Below are 26,401 nucleotides of genomic sequence, written 5' to 3'. Positions count from 1 at the left end.
GGATTGTTTTTTTTGATTGATTGTTTTTTTTTTTTGGGTTCTGTAAATATCATGTTATTTTTTTTCTCCACTCAAGTGCATGAAATGAACTCCAATAAAGACCTAATTTTCCTTAAAAGCCAACTGTACTGTGTGAGGACACAGAAAGGTCACCGGCTTTACCTGTGGCCACGTCTTCCTCCGGAGCGATCAGGGCTAATGAGGCCGGTGTGTTTGCAGCGCAAAGCCGGCGACACAGATAGAGATCCCTTCAATGGAAACAAATCTGTTCGGCTTTTGTCCACCACAGTGCAATTAATAATAGGTGTGAGATGTGGGCAGGGAAAGGTCACAGCGCTAACGCGTCGAGCAGCACACAGCTGGACGGTCAGCCCACAGTAGCAGGAGCGAACCCAAATGCACTATTTCCCAACTTCATATTCCACATTAATAAGCAATTTTCCTAAACCGGGTGGCAGAATGGGGGCCATGCTACTCTGCATAATTCATTTATTTTGTAATTTAATCCTGTGAGGAGGAAAGGAATTTTCGCCAGTGCAAAAGTAAAGCTTGCTGATTTTTAAATGTCAATATAGCAGGTTCAGTAACCTTATATAAGAGGCAATATTAATATTCTCCTTTGCTGAGCTGTAATTGAAAACTGAGGGCTGTTGGGGCTGCTTGATGAGCAATATCTACCTGTTTATTGCTCTGACTCTCTCAGCCATTGGAATGTCTTTTTTTTAAATAATAGTTTCTGATTTCCTTAAAGTTATTATAAAATACAATAATAGTGTGATTTTGAAATGAGATTGTAGATAGGCTTTTAATACGGGCCATTTAAAGAGCTGGGGTAGCAGATGCCATGTAATTTCTCCCTGCTGCTGATGGAAGGTATTCATCATCCAACAGCATGCTCTGTTTGGCTGATTGCTGTCATTAAGCTTCTGTTTTTGGTACAATAAGAGCAAGGAGGTTCTGATATAGCAGGGAGAAACATTCTCATCATCACCTTCATCTCTCTGTTACACACAGATTGTGAAGCCCTAAGATACTTACTCACTTAGCAGTCTAATGCAAAACATGACATTTTTCACTTAAAAAGTAAATCACATTAATTTTTCCATCATTCTCCATATCTGTGTATGCTTTTTGAAGCTGTTTCGGGAGCAAATTTAAGGCATACTGTTACAGATGTTGTGATCCTAAATTTAATGTAAAAAAAAAAAGAGCATTAGAAGTGTGCTATGTGTAGGTGCAGATTTCTGTACATGTGGGCTGGTGCGTGTGTGAGAGAGAGAGAGAGTGTTTGCTCTGGTGTGTGTGTGTGTGTGTGTGTGTGTGTGTGTGTGTGTGTGAGAGAGAGAGAGACAGAGTTAGTGTTTGCTCTGGTGTGTGTGAGAGTAATGGGGTGTGATGTACCTGTCCCCCTCAGGAAGGATCTGGAGGAGTTTGCGGAGCTGCAGAGGAGAGTGAGGGAGGTCTCTACACTGGAGAGGGAGGAGCAGGAGAAGCAGCTCCAGGCCCAAAGGATGCACTTCCTCCTCAGTACCCACCAGGTCAGCACACCTGTCCACCTGACCCGAGCTGTCGCACCTGTAAATAGGGCACCCGCGCCAGGACAGCCGCGCTCAAACCAGGTCACAGAGGCACCTCTCTCACAGGTGGCCCGGGCCTCCCGCACCCCCGCCTCCAGGGGTCGGGCGTGCTCCTACCCTCCTGCCCCAGGACCGCCGCAAACTCCTGATTCTATGTTTCTTTGTGCTCTGTCTTCAGGACTTTTGCGCAGAATAGCACAATGTGTGTTAAGCTGCCGTTTTGTAAAAAGAGAAAACACTTCTCCCTTATTCAGGTGATTTTCATAATGTAAGAAAACGGTCACACGCTCTGAAGGTTTTCTGAAGTTTCCTCTTTAAAGGATAAGGCACCACGCTAAGGCAGGTGATGGCACAGCACCCAGAGTCAGAGCGCAGCCCCCACATCTCCTCTCTGCTCGCTGCTTTTTGGAGTGCCGTTATTAAATCCACTTTGTTTACGTCTATTCATCATTGTAATCATGGAGATGTGGAGAAGCAATTAGAAAAAACAAGAAGCCAACAAATTGATTGCGCACTTGCCACAATGTGTAAAATTTTAATCAAGGGAAGTAATGCTAAAATTAAACAAGGCGTCTTTTACAGTGGGGCATGCTGTGTGGATATTAATGTTGCAGCAGACTCCTAAATAACCCGTGCGAAGCACAGTAGTCTGCCTATTTTTCTAAATATAAACAGCGTACAGTGTGCAATCCACTGCCTTCTGAAAATCAAATCAGACATAATTAGCTAATTAGGTGCTGCAGTTTTATAATATGTTATCCTTTTTAAGATGACTAAAAATGTTAAATATTTTTTAAATGGCATAAATGCGGGTAATTGGCTATTGGTGTGAGTGGCTCATGTAGTTAGAAAGACCCGCAGACTCACACACGAAGCTCAGAAATGAGTGAAACACTGACAGGCACAGAGAAGTCCTCTCCTCTCTGTGGTGTGGCGGTGGTAGTCAGTGCGTGGCGATTAGGCGTGAGAGTGTGGCCGACGGTGCGTTTCAGCAGTGAGGTAGGGTAACCAGGCCAGCTGAAAAAAGTTCATGCAGGAAGCAGAACCGCGGCGGCTGACAAATGATGGTGTTTCCCTTCAGTTCCCGTCTGAGAGTAATTGAATGTGGAATATCTTACTAAACGGTGGACTGTGACAGCGTGTTAACACTGCCTATCTCCTAACAGCAGCCATGATTTGCTGAGTGGGGTTTTTATAATTCCCTTGGCAATAGCGTGTCCTGATAATTATGATGAAGTGCGCTGGTCAGTGTTGATTCAGCAGCCCTCGTCTCTGGCAGATATTTCATTCGCCGGGTCTCCTTCATGCCTGCGCAGTCATTACACCTTTCCCGCCGCCCGGCGACATTACCTGCGTCCTTCCTGCTCGCCCCTTCTCCTCCTCATCCTCCACAGGCGAGTAAGCGGCGAAGGAGCCCGATCGCTGGGGCGGGAAGACATCATGGCCAGCTGTCCGGAGTCTGATCACCCACATCAAGGAATAATACAGCCCCGCTTCTGATGGTCAACAGATGTCTGGGCGTGTGTGTCTCTGTGAGAGCGTACCTGCGTACACGCTCCCAACACCTGTGAGCAACATACGAACAGCTCGTCTGGTGTAGATTACCTCTTTTTGAAAACAAATAGATTTACGTTCTTTCTTCTTGATACTAAGGATACATTTAGTCCAAACACTCATCCGTTGAGAGAGAGTGAACTGAAACAGCTGATTCCACCTGCTTTACAACACATCACTGGCAGAGGTGGGAAAGGTTTTGATTTAAAGTGACTTCCTCACTGCCAAATCCCACAAACCCGCTACTCCACGGTTATGTGCATTCTCTGACGGTGAATATGCGCTCTACAAAGCTGTCGGGAGCGGCACACCCTGCCCGAGACGCGGCGTTTCCCATCAGCCCCGGAGAAAGCGCAGGCCTCCGCAGCTGAGCCGAGCATATGGCGGGGGAGTGCGCTTCCTCGCTCTGACCTTGTCACCAGGAAATGAATGGGTCTCTCACAGTTCATTCTTAATGGGAGAATTTCTGCTGGACAGAAGGGACTGCTGTGACATAGATTTAGTTCTTTTGTTCAGGGGTCAATATCATTGCTCTTTTTTATGTCCAAAGGAAGTTGGGAAATTGTAGTGTACCCCCCACTATGTTGAACCTTGTGCCTTTTTTTGCCAGAGCATTAATACAACTTGTCTGTTGGAGTACAATAAAAAAACTGCTTTATTTTAGTGTAGCTATTAGCATATATAGTAGCAAAGCCTTCCTCTCCTAATTAAACTATTGAAAGGATGACTCACATTTGAATAATTATTATTTCCAGCTGTCTGTAATAAATCATTTCATTTTCGGAATATGGCATTTTCCAGAATTGAATTGTGAGCCGATGTTAAGTTCAGACAGCCTCAGTTTCTGGCAGCTGATGGAAGCTTCAGACTGTTGGGTTGTCTGATTCTGGCATTTCTGTATTTAATAACACAATGGTTAGATGGTGTTGTCTGCAGGACAGATTAGCACAGAACTAAGTATTCCAGCTATTGCATAAAACTTAGAGGAATACTGATTCTTGTGCTTTTGGTGTGTCTGTTTTGGAGAGACCATAATGAGACCAGCAGGGTTGAGTTAATGTGGATCCAAAAAGCAGCACAGGAGGCAAATGCTTATTTTTTACTTAAGGGATGATGCGTGAACAAGGCATTTTAAGCACTGTTAAAGACACTTTCTGACTGTGGTATTTTAGTCAAACATGCCTACTTTTGCCCGACTCACCTGGTCTCAGGTAAACCTGCTATAGTATCTGGGGTTGGCCAACAAGCTCTTAGACTGAGTCAATTTACCATGGAAACATCAGACTAAGGTCAGCTCTCCTTCAGCCTCTTGGCCAGGGGAGAGATGGCTTTTTCTACAGGCCAAATTGACTGAACATTGTGTTGCTTTTTTGTTTTTGTGTGTGTGTATGTGTGTGTGTGTGTGTGTGTGTTTGCATGGCCCTTCCAGAGCCCTGGTGTGTTCAACTCCCCGTACAGAGACCAACCTCACGAAATGGAGCTGAGAATGAGGAGCGTGAGGCCCCTGCTCGCCAGGACTCTTCCCAGAAAGAAGGAGCCGCTCCTGGGAGGCTGTGATCCTACCAGCCCAGGGGCTTCCCTGGATCTCCACGCTAACCAACCTCTGCCTCCCATTCCCTCCAAGAAGCCTCAGGTGAGAGGGGAGCGTGGTTACCTGAAGACACATATCAGCAGGGCATAGCACCTATACCTTCGGGAATGATGTCATGTTCTGTATGTGCGGTGACTGGTTTTAACCGATGAACTCCACAGCACAATTCTCTGACTGGTGGCCAGCCATTAACTGGCTCACGGGGCCTTTTTCCATACGGGCTGATTTAACAGTCTAAATCAAGGCAGTCATATAATAGTCAATATATTCAAATAATGTCAGCTGTAATGCTATCCATTAATTGACTAATATTATTACTAATAATAAAGAAAGCCATCGGTTTCTTAGAAAGTTAAATTCTAAAATGATTGTCTTTGGCTGTCTTTGCAAAGAGTTGCTTTAACTGTTCACAAAGAAGAAATCTGTCTCTTGGAAGGTGTAATTGTTCATGCGGTGAATGATTACAGAGGCTGAAGGGGTACGGGGGGAAGCAGAGGTGAGCAGAGGCCCTGCTACAGAGCAAAGCACAGACTGCAGGCTGAGGCCAGGCCGCTATACGGCTCTGTTTAGTGCTCAGAAACTCTCTGCAAGAGGACTTTACTTACTTAGCTCAGAGAACGAAACAGTATGTCGTTTAGGGCAGCTACATACACAAGAAATGGTAATGGGTCACTTATGCTTAGACACTGTGATGTTTGCAAATTCTTACAGAAGGAAAGAAAAATATGTCAGAAATGTGCCTAAAATGAAGAACATGAAAAACAGTAGCACATTTTAATAACAACAATAATTAGAACGCAGTGATTCATTGATGACACAAGAGGATTTTTAATTTGATTTCCCTTACAGAAGAGCACTGTCATAAAACAGATTCTCCCCTGGCTATTGTGAGGGTATTAAGATGCTCAGATAACCATTGAAACGCATGTCTCAATGTGCTTTTATTAAATGCTCGTATTAAGATGTTCTCATCGAGGGAACACTGTGGCTTTTAGAACAGGCCTTGATAAAGAATTCTTTAAGTACCCCCATATCTAGCATGTCATCTTGACCAGCTGTGAGAAGTATCCGATGATACGTATTTGCCATTTGTGTTATTTACGGTCCATGACTTTTATGGTAACTGGTTCCTATTATTGGTTTCTATTAATGTAAAACATAAGAGAGCAGAAATGAGGCGTGAATCATTTCTTTTTATTAGAGGCCGTTTCTTTACCCTGAGCAGGTAGAGGTGCCAGCTGTGTCTTGTTAGTGGGAATTCATTAAAATGGGAGATCTTTCTGACAACGTGCCATGGATGGGGATGCATTATTTATTTGTAAATTACCCTCAAAAAAAAAAAAAAATCCAGCGTTCACCCACTCTCTTTTTTTCCATTCCCTGTTTTCTCACTGCCCCTGGAAGAACTCTCGTCTCCGAGGCCCGGCCCCCTTTTTGATAACCATCTCTGGGTGGCAGATCGATTGTATCTTTTCTTTAGGAAGTGAGGGGTTTGGTCAACCCCAGGGTGATGGTCCAGCGTTGATAATATCAAGGACATTAACCAGCTTACCAGCATTAATTACGGACAACAATGTCTGAAGGTCGACCACAAAAACAAAACTCCGGGAACATAAAAAAGTTATTTGACAGCTGTGAAGTGCACTGTAAATTAATAGGCAGGAACTGCCAAACCCAGGAATAAAAGTGTCATTCTTTATGTGATATATTATAATGTAGAAAATATTGAGCTCTTTTTCCTGTTTACATAAGTACACTAAATTCATCAGTTCCTTGTTTCTACTAAGCACATTTATATACAGGTGAAAAATACTGTGCCAACATTGTATCGTCCATTACTGTTGATTGAATTCATAGCCTTTTTCCAAAGCAGACTCTGATATATAGGTAGCTGGCAACGGAAGGGTACTTGAAATATGCAAGTTGCACTTTCAAGCATCATAACATCCAACACTAACAGGTTTGCTGATTATAGTTTGAGAAGAATCAAAAGCAAGAACTTGTTAGATTAATGCTTATCAAACAAGATGATTACTCTAAAAACAGAACTATGTTATGGTAGCAAACTATGAATGTTCTGCTAGCAAACTACCAACAATTTTTAGAATTTTCTGATGAGAATATGATATTTTTCATACATGTTCTTAGTTGTGGGTATAAGATTAGTTATGTTTTTTCACATATATACTGAACTGTTTTTTTTTTTAGTCATCAACATCAAAGTTAGTTCTTAATTTCCAAAAATATAAATGGACCAGAATTTCCACATTATTCTGCATTGAATATTTATATTTATGAAATGACAGATCTCTTCCATTGGCTGCTATAATACAGAGGAAATACAGCTTCTTCCACTGGACTTACTTTGGCAAAGCTAACTAATAGCAGTGTTAATGAGCAATGAGCTAATGTGCTTTATTGCCACACTTAGGTATGTAAGAGCTAGCTAAGTGGGTACACTTGATCTGGAGGTGGCCATACTTGAGCATAAAGTAGGTGGACTGTAGGCACTAGACACTGTGCTTATGAAAATAAACAATAAATCAGGGATTGGAAATGCCATTCCTGGAGGAATGGAGTCCTGTGGGCTGTAGAGATACCTTTCACTGCCGTAATGTGCACCTGCATCACCAGGCAACCGGACTCGCCATCCCATAATGAGTTCAATTAAACAATTTAGAGCAGATGCTGTAAATAAAGCAGCACACACACCTGCCCTGCAGGCCTACAGCTGCCCACCTGTATGGTAAATATTTACTTTTGTTAACCTGTGCAGAGGTAGGAAGCACACTACCCAAGTTTTTAACAAGAACAGGGGGAAGGCTTCTGTTTAAGGAGCGTTGCTATAGAATAGAATAGCATAGAATAGAATAGAATAGAATAGACTTTATTGCCATTGCACGGTGGGGTACAACGAAATTGCGGGTGGTCTGCAGCAATAGTGCACTGTGGGACATTTATATTAACAAAATACAATAAGGCACACAACATTAAGTATAAAATACAATAAAATACAAATTTAAAAAGAAAACACACATTTGTAAATATAAAGAAAACTTGTGCAATAGATATGGCCTTTTAAAAACTACATAAAGTGCGCAGTGGAATTGCACAGTTGTGTTGAAGTAGAGCGTGGGGGGTGTCAGTGTTTGTTAGCAGTCCGTATGGCCCAGGGGAAGAAGCTGTTGGTTAGTCTGGTGGTGTGGGACTTGATTGACCTGAAGCGCCGTCCAGAGGGCAACAGGTCAAACAGTTGATAGGCGGAATGTGAGGGGTGTCCTGTGATGGCCTTAATTTTACTGAGGCAGCGGGATCTGGATATGTCGTCCAGGGAGGGCAGAGGCCAGCCGATAATTTTTTGGGCGGTGTTAATAACCCTCTGCACCCTCTGCTGTGGGGCTCTTTCGTAGGATTTGAGTAGAGATTTGCATGTCATATTACAGAAATGTGGAAGCACCGGCACACCAAATCCAGGACCAGTGATAAATACAGTTCCCACCCGCATTAGTCTTAACTCCTGGGATCAGGGATCTTGATTGATAGTGGATTTTCTCCAAGGCTACATCTATCTGGGGGACAAGGAATCAAATAAGAGCCTTATCCCAGACAAAAATGTAATATTTGACAAGGAGTTTGAGTGGAAAAAGCCACACAGCTTGAGGAAGGGAAAAATTCCAAGTTTTTTTTTTCTTTTTACAAAAATTGAGTTTGTTAATACAGGTAATATTTTAAATTAACAATTTTAATTTAGATATTTAACCAATTGCTGGTGGGATTTTTTTAGGAATGTAAAATCTAAGGTGTTCACCTATCTGGGTCATATTTGAAGAAGGGTAATGATACACATATCTCAGTGTTTGATGTTGTCAGGTAGTGGTTTGTGGGGACTTGCACACACTTTAAACACTTGTTTAAACCATTTAATTCCCAATAACCTATTCATTTCAGGATCAACTGCAAATTCTTACTTTGGATTGACAACTCACAAATGAATATGCATCAACAATCAGCAGGCCAGAGTTAGTTAAGCACACCGATACCAGAGCATCCCAGTGCTGTTTCTTTAGCGGTTCTGATGCTTTTATCCACTGCTGTGTGTTGAGGCACAATTTTGACTGCACATGTATACAAAGTAAACATAGGTTTGGTGCACCTTCTGTAAGTGAAATACAAATGCAAGTATCCTGTCTTCAGTTTTAATGCCCACCTGCATGTGTCTGTATAAGAGAGAACACAGCCTCCCAGCAGGCCATGAGCCCGCACATACAGCAGCACTGATTCACAGGTGAGTGACCCAGCACCTTCCGGAGGAGAGAGAGAGAAAGGGAGAGAGAGGAAGAGAGAGGGAGAGAGAGGGAGAGAGAGAGAGAGAGGGAGAGAGAGAGAGGGAGAGAGAGAGGGAGAGAGAGATGGAGAGAGGGAGAGAGAGAGGGAGAGAGAGGAAGAGAGAGAGGGAGAGAGAGAGAAAGAGAGAGAGAGTCAGCCGCACCCATCGATCACCGTGGTCTTATCGCCCCATCATGCCGTTCGCACGGCTTCATCCAGAGAAATTGCTTTTATTAATAATTTAAGGGAGAGGATAGTTTGTGAGGTTTTGGGGGGGCCGGGGGGCTCATTAATAACGTGACAGTGGGACCCCCCAGACCCCCGGACCCTCGGTAACCCCTCCCCCCCCCCCCGTGCCCTGGTAGGGGCCGTTCCGGGACCCAGCAGAGGTGCAGCGGCAGCGATGGCGGGCCCCGGAGCCGACGCTGCGCACGGCCACATCCATCACTGCGCTGGAGGAGGCCAGAGAGGAGCTGCTCCTGTGGGAGGGGGCCGGCCGCGTCTGCCACCAGCCGTGAGTGCGGTGTTCAGCAGTTATTTTTTATTTATTTCGGGTGGGTGGGTGGTTGTTGAGAGGGTTTTTTGAGTGTGTGTATAAGGCGGCCTTTAACGACCGCTCCAGACTGTGTGGGTTAGGGTTAGGGTTAGGGTTACTTCTTACTTCTTACTGCTTCGTTCATGATCTCACCCCTTGGGTTTGGCAGCACTTACAGCATTTATTTATGCGGTTTTTGGTTTATGTGATGTCTGTATGTGAGAGACAGTGATGCATTGAGAATGCCAGCACAAATCCGGAAGGAAGGAATGCCAAAGTTTTCACCTGAAGGTGGGCAAGCTGCAAACTGCCATGCCTTTGCTGTGTGTAGCTACATTGCCTGTAAACAGCACATTGCACTGGTATAATACAGTATCTTAGTTCTAAAAAAAAAAAACATTAACGCTCAACCAGAGTGTAATTATTACAGCGGATTATCATAATAACATTTTAAACAATATTTCTTTAACAGTACAATCTTGGTTTTAAACCCCTCCATTTATTTTAATTACTTACACAGTGTGTAGCATTTATTAATCAGGGTATCCTTTTTTCTATATTAAAACACTAAATTAGCTAACCCCATTAACAGAGAATACTCCAGACCAGCCGCAATAGGAGAGGTAGTTTCTGTGCAAATCGTATTATGCGTTGGGTGCTCCAGGGCACAGCAAAGCGAGATTAGCCCTTTCTGATCCAGCATCCGGCTCCGTCTTCCAGCTAATTTCCTCTGGACATTTTCAAAGAGCCACCTAAATTTGCCACTCAGTCTTTTCCCCTCTTTTTTTTCTTCAGTTGGCTTAATTTTTCCCTAATAAAGTCCTGGCACTTCATTGCACTTTTGATGCAAATAATATTTTAGTGGCTAATTATGGAAGGATTTCTCTGTTGACAGAAACTTTCAAAATGCACCACAGAAGGAATGCTGTATGTCTGTAGGCTGATATACAGATGAATCTGTGTTTCAGTGAAGCATTTGGTAGTGCTGCTGCCTCACAGCTCCAGGATTTATGGTTTGAATCTGACTGTGTGTGTGTGTGTGTGTGTGTGTGTGTGTGTATGGAGTTTGCATGTTCCCCCCACATCCACGTGGGTTTTCCTAGGTGTAATCCAGTTCCCTATAGTCCAATGACATGCTGCCTAAGTTAATTGGTGTTCTTAAACTGTCCCCTGTGCGTGTGTGCGCGTGTGTGTAGGTGTAGACTTGCCTTGGGCCCTGTGTCTGCTGGGTTTGGGTCTGGTTTATGACTGGCTGACTGGCGTTAGAATAATGGAGTCACTGAAACTGGATGGGTGGCCATTTTGTTTTTATTTTTTTTTTATTTTTATATATTCTAAATTCAATGAAGGCAATAGTCAAAAATCTAAATGATTTGAAAACTCCAAACCGAGAGAACTAGTAAGTAACTACATAAAAATAAAAAAGTAGGCCATTTTGACAGGCAGCAAATGCATCTTAAATTTCTCTAAAAATTTAGCTGAATGCCTAAAATATGTTTAAATATAGGTTCATTACTAAATTGTCTTTTTTAAGATGTAACAGCACATTCATCAAAATTCAGCTATCTTTGAAGCAAGGGGACGTTAACAAGGTTCACTTGCACCCATTTGCAGGTATTAAATTACTCCTCAGCGAGTACATAGCCCTTTGTCTGGTCTGTATACTGATCGATCTTCAAAGCATTCAGACGCTTTTGTGAACATTTCAGAGACAAAAAGTGAGATATCACAGCAAATTTTCCACGAGAGATTGATTGAATCCCAGTACAGATCCTCTTCTCTGTTTCAGCGAGCTCCTTGTGTGCCGTCGCTGGGCACGGTCCACCCAGCCAAAGATCCCCAGCGAGAAGTCAAACTTTCCTTAATGGCTTTGAATGAATAAAAACTACCCTATTAAAATGCAATTCTGAAGCAATGAAAGCAGTGAGTGAAACAGCCGGCTACCAGCACAGCCATTGTGTATTCTGGGACATTGAGGCCACATTAATTTTTTTTCCCTGTGATGTCTGTCCCAAGTGCACATTAGCATGGATTGCACTGTAATCTGTCTTGTAGGAGAGTGGCTCGTCTCTGGTGAATAGGACTGTCTGTGTAATATTGTTCCGTTATTTAAAGGGGCACTGCCTCATCTGATTTGGATTCTGTTTCTTTTTTGTCCCTGCTTATCTGCATTTTGTTGCTCTGCTTATTAAAAACACTTCTAGCTGCTGAAATTTTTTTAATCTCGCTTTTGAATATGGAAATGTGTTCGGGGTGTGGAGGTCTGTGTTATTGCAGTGTCTCTAGTTTAAAAAGAGACTGAATTTGCATGATACTCCTGTTTGTGTCATGTGTTGTGTCTTGCATCATTTCTTTAGGAATACATGTTTTAATTTTATGTATTTTAGTAGTGATCTAGAGTCTTCATTTTACACATTAATATTATAATGTATTTATAGTTGAAATGTCATCAATCAATCATAATTTCTGACAATAATTGTAATATTGATAGCATGATTTCAAATGTTTCTGATGAAAAAATGCAGATATGCCAGAGTGGCTTTGCTTCTTGACATGATGCGTATTACAACAGAGAGGAGGATGAGGGTGGAACCTGTTAGCCACAACATGGTCACTGGAGAACACGTCAAGGTGTAGCTCTCTCCTCCTGGTTGTGGGACATTAGATTAGCCATCAGATACAAGTGTTCAGGATCAGCCACTGAATACAGGTGTTCAGGAATAGCCATTGGATGTAGTTATTCCCAGATTAACACAGAGACTCCATCTGAAGTCTTACACAAGGAAAGACAGATCGGGTGCTGTGGATTTTGAAACAGTGTTTAGAGCGGAGTTGGTTTTGAGGGAGTGCCAAGGTTGTTGGTTGTTTGTTTGTTTTCTGATGAGCCAAGCCAATGCCCGGCGGACGTTTTGCCAGCCCGTGCAGACACCTTGTGCACCACGCCGGATAAATCTTCCTCCCGGCGATGCGTCTTGGGTGCAATTTACAAAATCAACCTCGCTGTAATTAACGTCTGGCATTTTTCCTAAGTAACAGCTCTTTACAGCGAACATGTGCCCAGCAAACACCACACAAGCAAACAGCAAGCAGGAGTCAAGCCATTTAAGAGGCCTTCTAACTTCTGCTTTCCGACTGGACAGAAAACTGTCCGGGAGAGAGAACTTACTGCAGTAAATGTATGTATACTTAAACAAATTCTACACCATAAGCAAAGAAATATTACTTCAACCAGAAAACATTAGCCATGACCAGAGGGCACTAATGTAATTTAATGCAAGGACTAAGATTAAGAGACGTTCCTGTTCGGAGGTGTGGGTTAATGGAACAGGCTGACATTGGAAGGGTTGTTTCTCTGCAATGCTGTGAGAAATGGCTTCCATTACTTTGCTGATAGATGCACAATTAAGTCGCAATACCTCTTAATTTTGTATTTTGCTCTGTAGTCTAGACCTTGCGCCTTTTTCTGTAATTGCATCGGTATTGGTGACGTTTGCGCTCTTTATCAAAGGGTATTTACAATTTTTTTTTTTACAAAATGATGATAATTGTAATATTATTTATCTGTTTCTCTCAGATTCTACCCTTTTGCTAATGCACACAAGAACAGGAAGTACGAGAGGATGATCCACACCTTCACAGCGTATGACCCAGTGCCTTACGGAACCAAAAACTTCAGAGAGGAAAACCCGGAAAAACTCAAAGGGAAAAAGGTAAGTGTTCCGTGCAGCATGCCACTTGTGTTCAACATATTCTGTGGTTCTGGTTTGCAACTGAACGTGAGAAATGTTCATTGAGCTCCGCTAGGTGGGCCTCACAAATTTTTAAGCGTTCTAGCAGCATAAGTTGCAATTTTTTGAATTGGCATTAATTTAAAGTGTGATCATATTGGTTGGCTTCTGAGACCGCCAGTGACACAGGGAAATTGTGGCCAAAGGTTACATGAAAGGTCCTTGTGTGGCAGAGCTGAAGTGAGTAGCTCGTGTGAGCCCTGCGTAAAGCCTTAGATAACGGTTGCAACGGGTACGTCACTCCCTGAGACCTGGTTAACTAGCCGTTGTTGCCGTCAGGCTAGGGGCAATTTGCCTTTAGCTCAACTGGCAATGACGCTGGCCGTAAGGGGTTGGCAGTGAGCAGTAAGAACCCAGGTTTGAAACTCGCTCGCTCGCTGACCCACGCAGTCTACACCCATTACATTTGCATTAATAAAGAAATACTGAATGAACTTCTGAAAAAATGACAAAATCCCAACAGCTGTACTCACTAAATATGAAGTACCCTCTATAATGTTTTTTTATTGGATGTTGCTATACCTTTCGATTACACAGGTATTAGTTAGGGGCACAATTATAGTCATGCTGTTAACCTCAAACCAATAATTAATAGTACAGTTATTATCTGATAACTAAGATGAGAGGAATTACTATGTATGGTGTGTAATGTGCAAATTTCCAGCTGTTCCCTGTTTGACATTTCAGGACTGTTCAGTCATTTCTGGTCTTTCATTCTAAAGGGTCAGTGTCTTTCATAGTAATAAATGATTAAAAACTATGCAGTGCTGGCAGTATCAGGGAGCCCACATCAGCAGAACAAATTGGCTTCGTTCCACCTGGGATAGGGGTGGATGGGTCGACCAGGGTCCCCTCGTCACTCTGCTCTGGACACCCTGGGACTCTCTTGGGTGCCAATGAGTTACTCAGATAGTGTCAGGAGGATGTGCTGGTCCTCTGACAGCATTTGCCCCCTGGTGCACCGTGGGATTTGTAGTGTAAAAAAGAGTCAGAGGAGGTGTGCATGTGTCTCAGAAGATTGCAGCGCATGACCATCACCCCTAAATGGGTTCAGTGAGTGTAAGTGTGAAGAGCTCAAATTTAATTGGTGACTAGAATTCAGAATTCTGGAGAGAATTCAGTAGAATTCAGACGCCAGAGAATTCAGCACTACAGGCATAATTCCGGAAGAATTCAGCATTCCAGAGAGAAGCCAGAGAGGGGCTGTTTATGACATAGAATGAGGGGGAAATGATATCTGTTTTGTAGGCAAGTGGTCTGCTTTTCTCTTCGATTAAGGAAAGGCTCTTTCTACAGTGCTCTCAGATGGGCTTATGCACTGCTTATATCGAAAGGACAAAGGAGAGAAACAAAGAAAGAGAACGGCAAACTCAAAAAACAAGCATAGATAGGTGAGCCATGCTTCCTACCTGTAAGAACCACCTTTATGTGTGAGCCATGTTTCCTACCTGTACTCACCTTTATATGTGAACCGTGTAAGTGGGTCAGGTGTACACCTGCCTTTGGTATGCTCACCTACAGGATGGTTTTTAATGCATTTTTCAGGAGTTTTGTTGTGTCCTTAATTTTTGGAGGTCACAGCAAGTTGTTGTTGTTGGTTGGTTGTTTTGTTTTGTTTTTTTTGTGTGTTAATTGTTTCCTCAGTAAATCTCTCAGACTTAGGCAGAGCCTTTCGGTAGCCTCAGCATCATTAACCTGCTGCAAAGCAAACTCCCTGTCAGTAATTAAGGCAGCAGAACGCTCAGCATGGAGACGCCTCTCCCCTTTGAGTGGATTACCCTCCCCGCGTTGCAATGCTTCACTGATAATAACTCCAAAGCTGTGGTTTTTCTCTGTGTTACAAACCCACCCGCCAGTGTGCCGGCTGCAGGGGTGCACGGCATTCCTCCAAAGCGCCAAAAATTTTTGACTTTCTTTTTTTTTCTGATGCATCCAGAATCTTATTATGCAAAAATGTTTTTACCCAACACTTTATGGGTCTTTTTTGGTCACACACTAGCGCTTTAGACCCCTCTGTCTAAACGCTCTTCAGGGATGCACTGTTTATTTACTGCTAAACTACATGACATTAAATTAAGCCTTTTGCTTTTCAGACATTGATGAAATTTCTTTAAGGTACCTCACTTGGAAGGAAGATTGTTCTGTGATCATTGAACAGTAGGAATCTTAGGGCTAGTCCCCGTGAACGGGAGGTCACTTGTGTCTGAGGTAGTGAATGCTGTCGGTGCTGTGTTGTGGTGGAAGGGGGACGTTGCCTCTGCCTTCCCATCCACAGTCAGCCATTTGCCATTGAGGTCAGAGTCTGTCAGTGGTGCTGCACTGCATTTGTGTAGGTAGGGTACTGAGTGAATGGAGGTTGGCAGGAAGACCCACAGGTGCCTGCTGCTCAAGGCATGTGGGGTAACTCGCATTTGGCTTAGACAGAAGGTGAGGAAGTTTAGAGGGAAAAAATTCTTCTGAATTCTTTTCAACGTGGGGGCCATGAATAAGAGGCTGACAAAAGAGCAAATCTCACTACATAACTGGTGAACCTGACCTGCAGGAGTGTGAAACAAACAACACAAGACACACAATCTGCTGTAAATATGTGTGAAATTAATATTTATGTCCTGCTAGACCGAGGTAGAAGAGGCATATTGAAAGAGACATATTTAAAGGGCTCCTTCCTTCTCAAAGATGGATTGAAACAACACAAAGAAATACAAAGCGTCTGTAAGAAAGAGAACTGAAAGCTGAAATAAAGTGGAGCCCATATTTCTCTTTGCATTTTACATTACGTATATTAATCTGAGAGTCTCCTGCATATACAGCAATGTATACATATAATATGCCGTTGAGAATCCGTGTCCTAACCTGGATGGCCCAGTTTCTCCATTCCACTGGCAGGAAAACAGCTGGGCATACAGGCTCACTGTGGACAGGGTACAGGGACACGGTGAGTCCTTACCCCAGATCATCTCTAATGTCACGCAACAAGCAGAGGCTTCCCGAGAACCATCTCCTTTCCTTAATACTGGACTTGCAGCCGAGGAAATAACCCAGGCCTTTCCATAGCTAAAACTGGACACTCTGAAAGGCCACCGAATGGGACATACTATCATCACCTGCTCACACTGATTTTTTTTTTCACAGCAGTCTGTGAAGAACAGAATTCAGATGAAGAAATACAGAAAAGGACACGAGACCAGCACATCTATTTTAAGGCTTTTGATTTATAAGTCCAAAATAATGCTCATATATAACACTGCAAGGATGCCTTTTCTTTTAACCAGAGGCTGACAAGCAATTATGTGCACAACGTTTGTCTGCCGGTACTTTTATGAAAAAGTGATTTCTGACTCCTTAATTTCTCTGCAGGAAAGTGGTGTCCCTTGATGACGATCCGGAGCTTTGAAACATAAATTGATTCTAAAGAGGAAATTAGATGGTACTTATTACACTGTCTAACTAGTAATCCTGTGTCGTTTGTCTGTGGCTTGATGAATGTCCTGCTTTTGCCGCCCTCCCATGTTTGACAATGAGAGTCACACAACCAAGGCACGGCACACAAACGCGATGAATGAATCTCAGCTGCCCCTCAGTTTTTTGCATTGACTCTCAGGAAGATAATGATGGATATGGTGATTTTCAAGTGCATTTCTGATTAAATTATAACCATTTCCCTTAACCCCCCCCCCCCACACACACACTTCTCCCATTCTTTTTTTTTTCCCTTTGTCGCCACCTTGAGATGTGTTATTTTCCCAGATTAACATGTCTTAACCCGAAAGCAGCACCTGGTGATTTATCTGAACTCTGAAGATGAGAGGGAGCGATGCAGGGAGGATTAGGAGGGGCGGAGACACGGCCTCAGACACAGCTTTAATGAAGTGTGCGGCTGCTTTCCCCCTGCACTTTCACTGCTCTTAAGGCCACTCTCTGACTTACTTATTTATTTATCTATTTATTTATCTCTTTATTTTGTGAGGTGTTTTTGCACGCCAGGTCAATGTTTGCACAGTTTGCACAGTACCTCTGTTTGGTTCAGGTCGTTAAGTGACATTCCCGATGTTAATAGGAACTGTGATTCCGGGGTGTCTGTATATGCTTTTTTGTTCTTATTCATACTTCAGTAGTGGTACAAATTTCTCTGTTGTTCAGGGCTAAACCCACTTGACTGCATCTTCAGATGATTATGGTTTTATTTTGTCCTGAGCAGAGGTCCAGCACCCTGCCATGTCAGTAGCCTGACATCAGAAGGTAATATGGTCCAACAAAGTGACAGTCAGGCTGTGGTCCCCCTATCTCCCGTAATTAGTGGGTTCGTTAATGCCTCGTCTGACGAGGAGGGCCCCTCGTCAGACTCGCGGTGCTGCCAGGCGAGCAGCCTGTGTTGTGATGTTTGCATTAGCACCACCAGTGCTAACAAATTGAAGCACCAGGCTAATTACAGTGGCTAATGAAGAGTGCACAGTGGCCATGGCTGGCTGCAAAACCTCTCCTTCGCCTCACATTACTCCTTCATCAATCACGCTTTTAAACTGATGTATCTCTGTGGCAAACCCACCAATGCTCAGTCCCGCAGAATATTTTTTTTAATGTTGCTTCAGTAATTGCTTTTTCTCTCCCCCCCCCCACCCCCTGGCCCCCATCTTCCGCCTCCAAGCACAGCAATGGTACTTTCTTTTTTTTTTAATTATTGTGGTAGAGAGCTGGTGGCAACAGGAAAATTTAGCTTGAAATGATGCTTTGTTAGTGCCTGCTCTTGTTAATCATCGGTGGGATAATGTATCAAAATGATATGTTTGATATATGGGGTGCATTTAAATGTGAGTGGTATTCATAATGAGCAATAAATAAGTAAAATAAACTAGGGCAATGGCAGTGACTGCGGGATATGACACGGCCTTTATGCAAAGTTTCCACAGCCCTGCAAAGCCCTTTAGACAGAGCTACATTAGTGACCAAAAGGCTGGAGGTAATTCACTGTAACCATTTTATAGGGATATAAAATCCCATGCCCCTTCATTTGCTCCCCAATAAACAATTCTGGTGACACGTTTCTTACTTTTTTATGTTAGAGTATATATGTATCAATTAACTCTACGCTTTCCTCCTTTACGCCAGCATTTCCCTTTACATTCAGCATACAGATAACCTCAGATAAACATAAATTCAAAGGCGTGATTTATCCAGGCTACTCAGCTTTAAAAGGGCCCTTATGTGACATGAGATATTGTATTCAGATGCAGTGTCTTTAGAAGCTGACAGGCGTGTATGAAAATATTTGACACATGCACGGAGATTCATGGATTTGGAGGAAATGGACCCAAAATATATGATCGCAGATTAGCAGGCATGTTAAAAATGTATAGAATTATTTATTTATTGTAAGTTGTTATAAATCCACGTTGAGCAGTCAGTTATAACAGTCAGCATCACGTGACCAACGAGATAGCAGGCAGCAGTGAGATCACAGCGCATGGGGATCAAAACTGTCTCTGTCTGCCTCTTGCTCTCTGCTTATGGCAGTGGTCAGAGGTACATGCTGATTCTGGAGTTAACCATGTGCATCTCCTATGGCACTAAAAGGTATCTTAAGCAGAATTTCTTCACTCATCTGAGAGATATTTCAAGCAGAGTACTGTAGAGGAGGCCGGGGAAAATTGGTCTTAAATGATCTCTGATCTGTTCGTTGTGAACAAAATTGTTTAATGTACCCCAGTTTTTCTGCTATTTTAAAATTACTTCATGTTACAGGCCCTGTTTTAACCGTGAAGACACGTTCAGTCCCATAACCAGTTTTAAGACATTATATATAATTATATTGCATTACATCATAACATTTTATTTATTAAAATCAACAACCCACTTGTACCTGTAAGTGGCAATGTTATGACCAATAATTCATGTCGTTTTTGGTAGAAAAATAATTTGGATGTCAAATCTGCTCAGTAGGCTCCTTGTGCTGTTGGAAGATTACCATCCAGTATAACATGGTGGTTAGATTGTAAGTACTTTAAGGTAGATATCGTAAACGTGCAAACAGGTGTGTAAAGGTATGTGTGTGTGTGTTCTGTTTCACTTCAAGTTTTTGATTCTTTCTGAGCGTTGGCAGTGGGAACAGGGTAAACTGGAGTTATGTGACATGGAGATTCAATCCAGCTGCAATACACTCTGTCCTTATAACTTAAGAACAGATTTGCAAGTTTGGCATCTTTTAAAATGAACATATTTCATAATATCATGTAAGCAATGAAAGTGTATTTACATTAACAGGTTTATATAAGTTACACTACCACAAATATGCACCCACATCCTGGCATCATGACAGCCATCTTGTGTCACAAGTGTCACCCATGAGTTTGGATGTGGGGGGGGGTTAAAATTTTTGTCTTCAGAATTAGAAATGCAGATAAGAGCAACTTTATTCCTTTATTCCAGCAATGTTGCAGTTCCTCGGATACTAACACCGCTAACCCCCACCTTTTTTTTAAATGCAGGTCGTGAAAGGCAGTGACAACAAGCCAAGATTACTTAAATAATCACTTCACTCTATATTCACATATTGGTTATTTATATTGGTTATTTTAATCCCTCAAATTTGTTTTATATTCACAACATGGAAGAATTTAGGTACATAAATGAGAAATAAGAAGACACAATTGCAAACAATTAAAGCTATAAATGTACATTTGCTGAAATGCTAACTGTGCGGAGGCAGTGAGCACAGGGATTAAAGGCATGCCTTTGATATCCATCTCACTGTGTTCTCCCCACAGGGTCTCTGCACAGCTAATCTGTCTGTTAGAACAATTGCTCCCATGCAAACAACCCTGCCCATTGCTTTATATTAGCAACACGCCATTGCTTATTTCAGTTTTAAGCCTTGCAGGCATTAGCAAATGGGTCTCTCATTGATGCTGATGCACCTCCAAGGCAGCTCTCTGTCCCTCAATGGCCTTATTCTGCCCTAGGATTTGATTGCTGAGTACTGTTTCTTGAGATGATATGCAATTTATCAAGGTAGCCACTAGCTTTGATAATCTAAAATAAAGTCTATTGTGTTGTAAGGTAGGAGACAAAGGGAGAATGTAACTTAGCATTATTCTCCGATTGCTTGCTCACTTGTTAATCATTCCCCTAGGTAATACATCAACATGTACGTGTGATATAAAAGGTGTATTTCAATGCAAATGGTTTCCTTAATAAGCAGGAAATAAGTCACATTGACTTATAGTGACTCCAGGATATGTTTTGGCATCTGTATACAGTTTCACTAGCACTCCAAAGTCCTCTACCTCTAGACTGGACTACATCAGTGACCTCTGGTAGTTCGTAAACAATGCCATAAGAATGTTCAATTTCCAAGAATCTTAGTGAAAAGGAAACACATCATGAAAATTTAAGATTAAAAATATGTCAGTGTGTGAGATATTTGTGGTTGAAAGTGTTTTATATTGCAATTTAAACAGTGAGAGGGAAACAGAATCCTCAACGAAGTGAAACAGACGAATTTGCTCTCTATACTAGGATATTGGACTGTTCAAGAAATAATAATAATCAATAATGTGCTTTGTAAATTCCTCAACATGAAATACATTTCTCAGCTGCCTTACTTTTTATTTTATTTTTTTTTTACAAAGTACACACTCCTGTAGTCATGCAGTTCATAGCTATGTTGCCATACCTTAGCCTCATGACAATTCAGAGTCTTTACAAAGCTACTGTTTCATATGCATAGATATTACATTTTCATTATGGAGATATGGAGATGTCAATTTATCATGTAATCCTGAACCTGTGATTAAAGCCCTGTTTTCTGTGTATCATGAGTTTCCCTCAGCGATATCTTCAAAATTTTCAGAGAGCATTTTATTTGAATAAAATTTCAAGTAATGTTTTCTTCCTTGGCTTCAGAAGATTTCCTATTAAAATGCATCTTGTATTTTAAAAACAACATGTTTTTAGCCCGCCTCCCGCTGTGACTGTAATTTCAGGATGTTTGTTTGGTCCAAGGCCTTTTGCATTCTGCTCACTCCAGAATAAAGCTGCTTCCTCATGTGAAAAATAAATAGATGATAAAAAGGATCTCAGATTTCAGAAATGCATATTTCATCAATCATCTGAATAACGCTAAATTATTATGCGTTCTCATCTCAGGGTTTGTCTGATTACCATATACCATAAAGCCTGCTAACTTTCTTATCGTGATTAGTTTCTTCCTCCAGATAGCCTAGTGCACACAACTTCATCTGTCTGTAAAGTGTAAAAGTGTCTCTAAGGCTATACAAGTGTAAGTGATGTCTAGTGAAACCATATGCCATTATATTATTAAAAATGACACAGATTAGTGTATACTTGACTCATTAAGATGGTATTGTATCCAAACAAAGTCTTTGTCAGGGTCTCCCTCATCTGGTTCTGTTGCTGTGGACAACAGATGTACCAGAACAGAACAGAATGAGGTTGGACAGGTAGCCTGTTGACTGACACCAGGTGAGTAAAATCTGCACGTATAGATGATACATGAAGACACAAAGTTTCTGATGTTGAACCTCAGCCCAGATCTCTGAATCAGTGGCTTTGTACCTAAGGCTGTGCTTGAACTTCCCATAATACTAATTTTGTACCCTACAGCCAATTCCTTCTCCCAAGTCATTTGTACTCTTTTGTCTTTTTTTTCTTTTTTGGTATAGTATTATCAATAATGGAGATTCCATAGTGTTTAATGTTCTGACCGCAAAATATGTGCAATCAGTTCTGTTAAAAATACCATCAGAATTCAGAGTTGAGAAACATGTTTTGTACAAGAGATTTTGTACAAAACGTGTGTTATGCATTGGCCAGGTTGATATGAGTGTTGGAAACTGACAGGGAGTCCAGGGGACAGGTGGACAAGTGGATGGTGGATGTGTCATGATGCCAGCATGTTATCGGCCAATCAAACGCTTACCCAAAAAGAAGGGGTCCTGCTCATTGTCAGAATTAGCCATCCATGAAAACGCCTCTCTCTCCCCCCTACTCCGCAGGAAGGCCTCAGCTCTGTGAGCAAGGCAGCGGGAATCAGAAATTACACTGTCAAGTTTTCTCAGTGGCTGAAATAATGTAAACTCATTTCAGCTGGGCCAGCGCTGGTGTCAGGGTGTCTAAATGCAAAGAGTGCAGTGGAAGCATTAGGACTTGACAAGGCCCTTCTTGAAATAAGTGAAATTAATGGAGCTCTTTTCATGTAGGACAAGGCCGTGGCTCCCCTTTTGCGCTGCTTACAGTCAGAGAAAAGTCAATACTTTTTTATTACTTGATGTTGACCTACATTCTGCAATACAAGTGCTGCCCCTGCTAATTGGTTTCAGTTGTAAAAAAAAAAAAAAAAACTTCATCCAAAAGAAGGCTGGAGCAAATAAATCAGTCTGATTTTTTTTCTTGTCTTTTTTTTCCATTGAGTAACTTTGAAGAGAGGAAGTGAATGCTTGGTTAAATAGCGGATTGAAATGTCTGACTTGGGTAAAGTGAATTTCTGAGAGTGAATGACCCAAATGGTTTGACTCTTTGGACTGTTATTCCCCAGCTAAGTGTTTGATAACTATGCAGTTTGCATCCATATGACTGCATTCACCACCATTCACAAGCATTTATTCTCTTTACCACTGACATCAAATGTCAGTGCACACATTGACAATGCCTTATATGCATAATATAATACTTCTGTCAGCTGTGCTGGGCATCAATGACTGTTTAAGAATGCATACTGCATAGCTTTGCAGTATTTTCCATGATAATTTCTTCTTCATGTAGTTTTATGTAGCATCTGTGGACTGAGGTGATTCTCAGCTGTTTTTTTTCCAGATGTAGTTACCCTGTTATTTTCAATATAGCGGGTGCACAGCAATTTAGCCACACAACACAATTTTCCAGCAAAATGGAATGGTATGGGGTTTATTCAATTTCCACATATTCATCTGCAATATTTGATTGCTCTTCTGTAGTGTTAGCTTTCATTATATAATCAGTTCATCATTTACTGATTTGATCTGTTTGAAATTAAATTTTGATTCCTGGGTAGTGTCAGTAGTTTTAATATGGTATGGGTAGGTGTGACAGGCTTCAGAAATCTCTGGCTGGAAACAGTTTTGGACATTGCTGTACTGGAGAATGCAAGCATAGGATCTGTAAGCCTGTATCTGCAGACACACTGACAAGCGTGGCTGAAATGGCTTGTGATGGTGCCTGCGAGTAGATAAGCAGGTCTAGTGAAATGCATTGGACTAAAGGCTTTGAGAGAGGGTTCACTGCTTCAAATGAGCTGCTGAAGATGTGACCTTTCCAGAACCTAAAGGTTACTGTTACTCTTAATTCAAGCTCTGTTCTGCTAGTAGTCAATTGTTTGTGTAATTTTTTTGAAAGTTTATTTAGTTTTATTTAGGTTTATTTAGTTTTTAGTTTTAACTTTCACAGTTTTTCTCTGTTATGTGAACAAAAAGCAAGGAAAATCATTAGCATGTACATTTTAAATTATACATTTTAAAAATGTTTCAGTGGTAAGTTAAATTAATATTTCTTCAAAGCGTTCATACCACTCAAACTTGGTCACATGTTGCATTTGATTTCTGTCCTGTCTGTATTACTTTGTTAAAGGGAATGTGCTGGAATTGTAACACAGTTTGTTTGAATGTGCTCCTTGCTGTTAAGCTTTCATTTCTGCCCTTAGCAGAGTGAGGGTTTGATGTCTCAGGGCCTCAGAGACCTGACATGAAGGTCCTATACTGGAGGCCATTGCTTTACATGGTGCCTACAGAGAACTCGTCCAGATGCCCACTCCAGATACTCAAATGTGTCAAAATCTAAAGAAAAAAATCCATTCACTCTTGACAGAGATATAATAATTAATATATAATTTGTGCTTCTGTAGGATTTCTTAGTAGTCAAAAACCGTAGGCTCTACCTTTGAAAATATCTCAGACCAAAACCAGCAACAATGCAAAAACTGGTACAGTTAGTAGAATGGAAATAAGAAAATATTTTATTTGTTATTTGTCCCAGCTGATGTTGCCAGCACCGATTTTGAATAGTGTATTTTCTGAATATAGACAGACCAATACTGGTGACTCCCAGGGATTTAAAGAGAATAAATGGAGCTGACATGTTGACCCAACCCCCATCTCCCTGCAAAGTGAGAGGGCTGTATCTGCGACCGTGAGTTTCACGGCTCTAACGACTGAACAGGAGGGCAGGGAGCTGTCACAGAGAGAGCATCTCCAGGGTCTGCTCAGAACGGCCTCTACCATCCTCCGCTCTGACGAGGCCTGGGCTGCCCCAGGCTGTGGCACTGCGGGGGTGGGGAGTATCCTGGTGGTGAGCATGGCACACGCCATTCTCCATCCGGTTTCAGTTCTCTCAGAACCAGCAGCAGCTAAGTATCCATCAGGGCCTTTCATTCTCTAGCGACAAACTTCCTTGTGCAGTTTCCATACGTACATTTGATTACATAATACCAGCAGTGGCAAAAAATAAAATCCAGAGTAGATTGTTCCGTCATGGTGTTTTTAGGAATTTACTCTGACTGTTGAGTTAGCGCCGGTTTGCGCATTTGCCCGGTTTCTGGTGTCGGTGCAGGGCAGTGTTTACAAGGACGGTGAGGCCCCGCCCCCGGGGCAGTGGCAGGGATGTGATTGGCAGGGCAGTGGACACTGACTGACAGAGGGATGGCGTTCAGGCCTGGGAGGGCGAGATGCTCCAGTCTGTGACATTAGTTTGTCCTTCCTCAGCGGCGGCTTTTTATAGTCCTGGGCCAAAGTGTATAAATAAGCAGCCCATCCCCCTGTCTTCATCGCGCTCACCGCGGCCCACGCAGTGGTCTCTGTTTTCCTCTTACTGACATCGGCGTCCGCAGTGGGCTTCGGTGTGGACTTTGTAACCCCCAGTCCTGAGAAGGTGGGGTGTTTCGGCCCGGGTCGCCCTCCAAGGGGGGCACAGCTGTAACCCACACCTCAGGAGAACCGCGAGACCCGCCATTACCACGGCAACTAGGCCACTTATAAAACCTGAATCCAGTCCAACTAAAAATATCTGGACTTTTCTGCAGCGGTGCGGGAAAAGCAGGTCATGATTACTGTTGTGGCTCCGGCATTCATCATTAACGGGCTGACTGGGCCCTGTAAAAATGTATTACAGCCATGATTAAGAGCCCGGTTAGTTCCGGCAGCCACATGTCCACCGCTGCTACCAAAGGTTGGGGTCGTGGAGGGACAGTGTGGCCGGCACAAAGGCGCCAGGGGGCAGGAACTGATGGTTTGTGGGAAGAGTTCTGGTCTCAGAGCAGCTGGGGTTCTGCTGGGGAATTCGGGTTTCACAGTCTGAGGGAGCACACAGCTCTCTGCTCTGCGGGGCGAGACAGAACTCCTCTGCTCTGGGGGAACGTCTGCATCTCTTCCTGGTTAAGAGGTCTATGTAGAATACACTGAATACCATCTACTGCAATTAAAAAGGAAAAAAAGTGCTGTGCTGTATTTACTTTGTTTGCTGAATACATTTGCCTGCACTGATTATATCACACTGTGAAATGCAATATGAGGAATCACAAAAGACCTTTTAAAAATGATGAGTAACTGTGCATTCCCTTTCGTTTCAGCCATTCAAAACTGTCTTCACAACCACCCATGTCTTTGACAAATTTGGACGTCTCTATTCCAACGCTGGTAAAATAGTGTGAGAAGATTGGAACATGAACGCTACGGTTCTTTGGCCTGTAAGTTCCACAGGTCTTCCTCCCCACTGCTCTACCAACTGGCACAGTACTGTGGACGGGTTCACTTCAGACAAGTATTCACCACTGGGCAAATGAAATTCATTACAGAAACTCGGTGGACCTCTTTCAAAATTCATTTGTTTAGGTAGCTAGATAATATACATAGCAGATGTTGTATCTGGACAGTGGGTACCGTTCAGTAAGAGGCCAAGCTCAGACAAACAGATAAAATTGTAGATTCTGTTGCAAATGTTATGGGATTATGAACATGTGTGCAGTCAGATTGTTTCGGACAATAAAAGA

General features: G+C 42.4%; 1 protein-coding gene across 1 annotated transcript in view; it reads left to right on the top strand.

Moving 5' to 3' along the window:
* Positions 1–26,062, top strand: part of spata17 (spermatogenesis associated 17) — a 39,281-nt gene extending 13,219 nt beyond the window's left edge. Inside the window, exons 6-10 of the mRNA XM_036541538.1 lie at positions 1,415–1,538; positions 4,561–4,764; positions 9,414–9,562; positions 13,158–13,293; positions 25,982–26,062. Of these exons, the coding sequence (XP_036397431.1) occupies positions 1,415–1,538; positions 4,561–4,764; positions 9,414–9,562; positions 13,158–13,293; positions 25,982–26,062 (694 nt within the window). The remainder of the gene's footprint in view (positions 1–1,414; positions 1,539–4,560; positions 4,765–9,413; positions 9,563–13,157; positions 13,294–25,981) is intronic.
* The last annotated feature ends 339 nt before the right edge of the window (positions 26,063–26,401 follow it).

Source organism: Megalops cyprinoides, chromosome 12, assembly GCF_013368585.1.
Source record: "Megalops cyprinoides isolate fMegCyp1 chromosome 12, fMegCyp1.pri, whole genome shotgun sequence".
Lineage (NCBI taxonomy): Eukaryota > Metazoa > Chordata > Actinopteri > Elopiformes > Megalopidae > Megalops > Megalops cyprinoides.
This window is presented reverse-complemented; position numbering and strand designations above follow the sequence as displayed.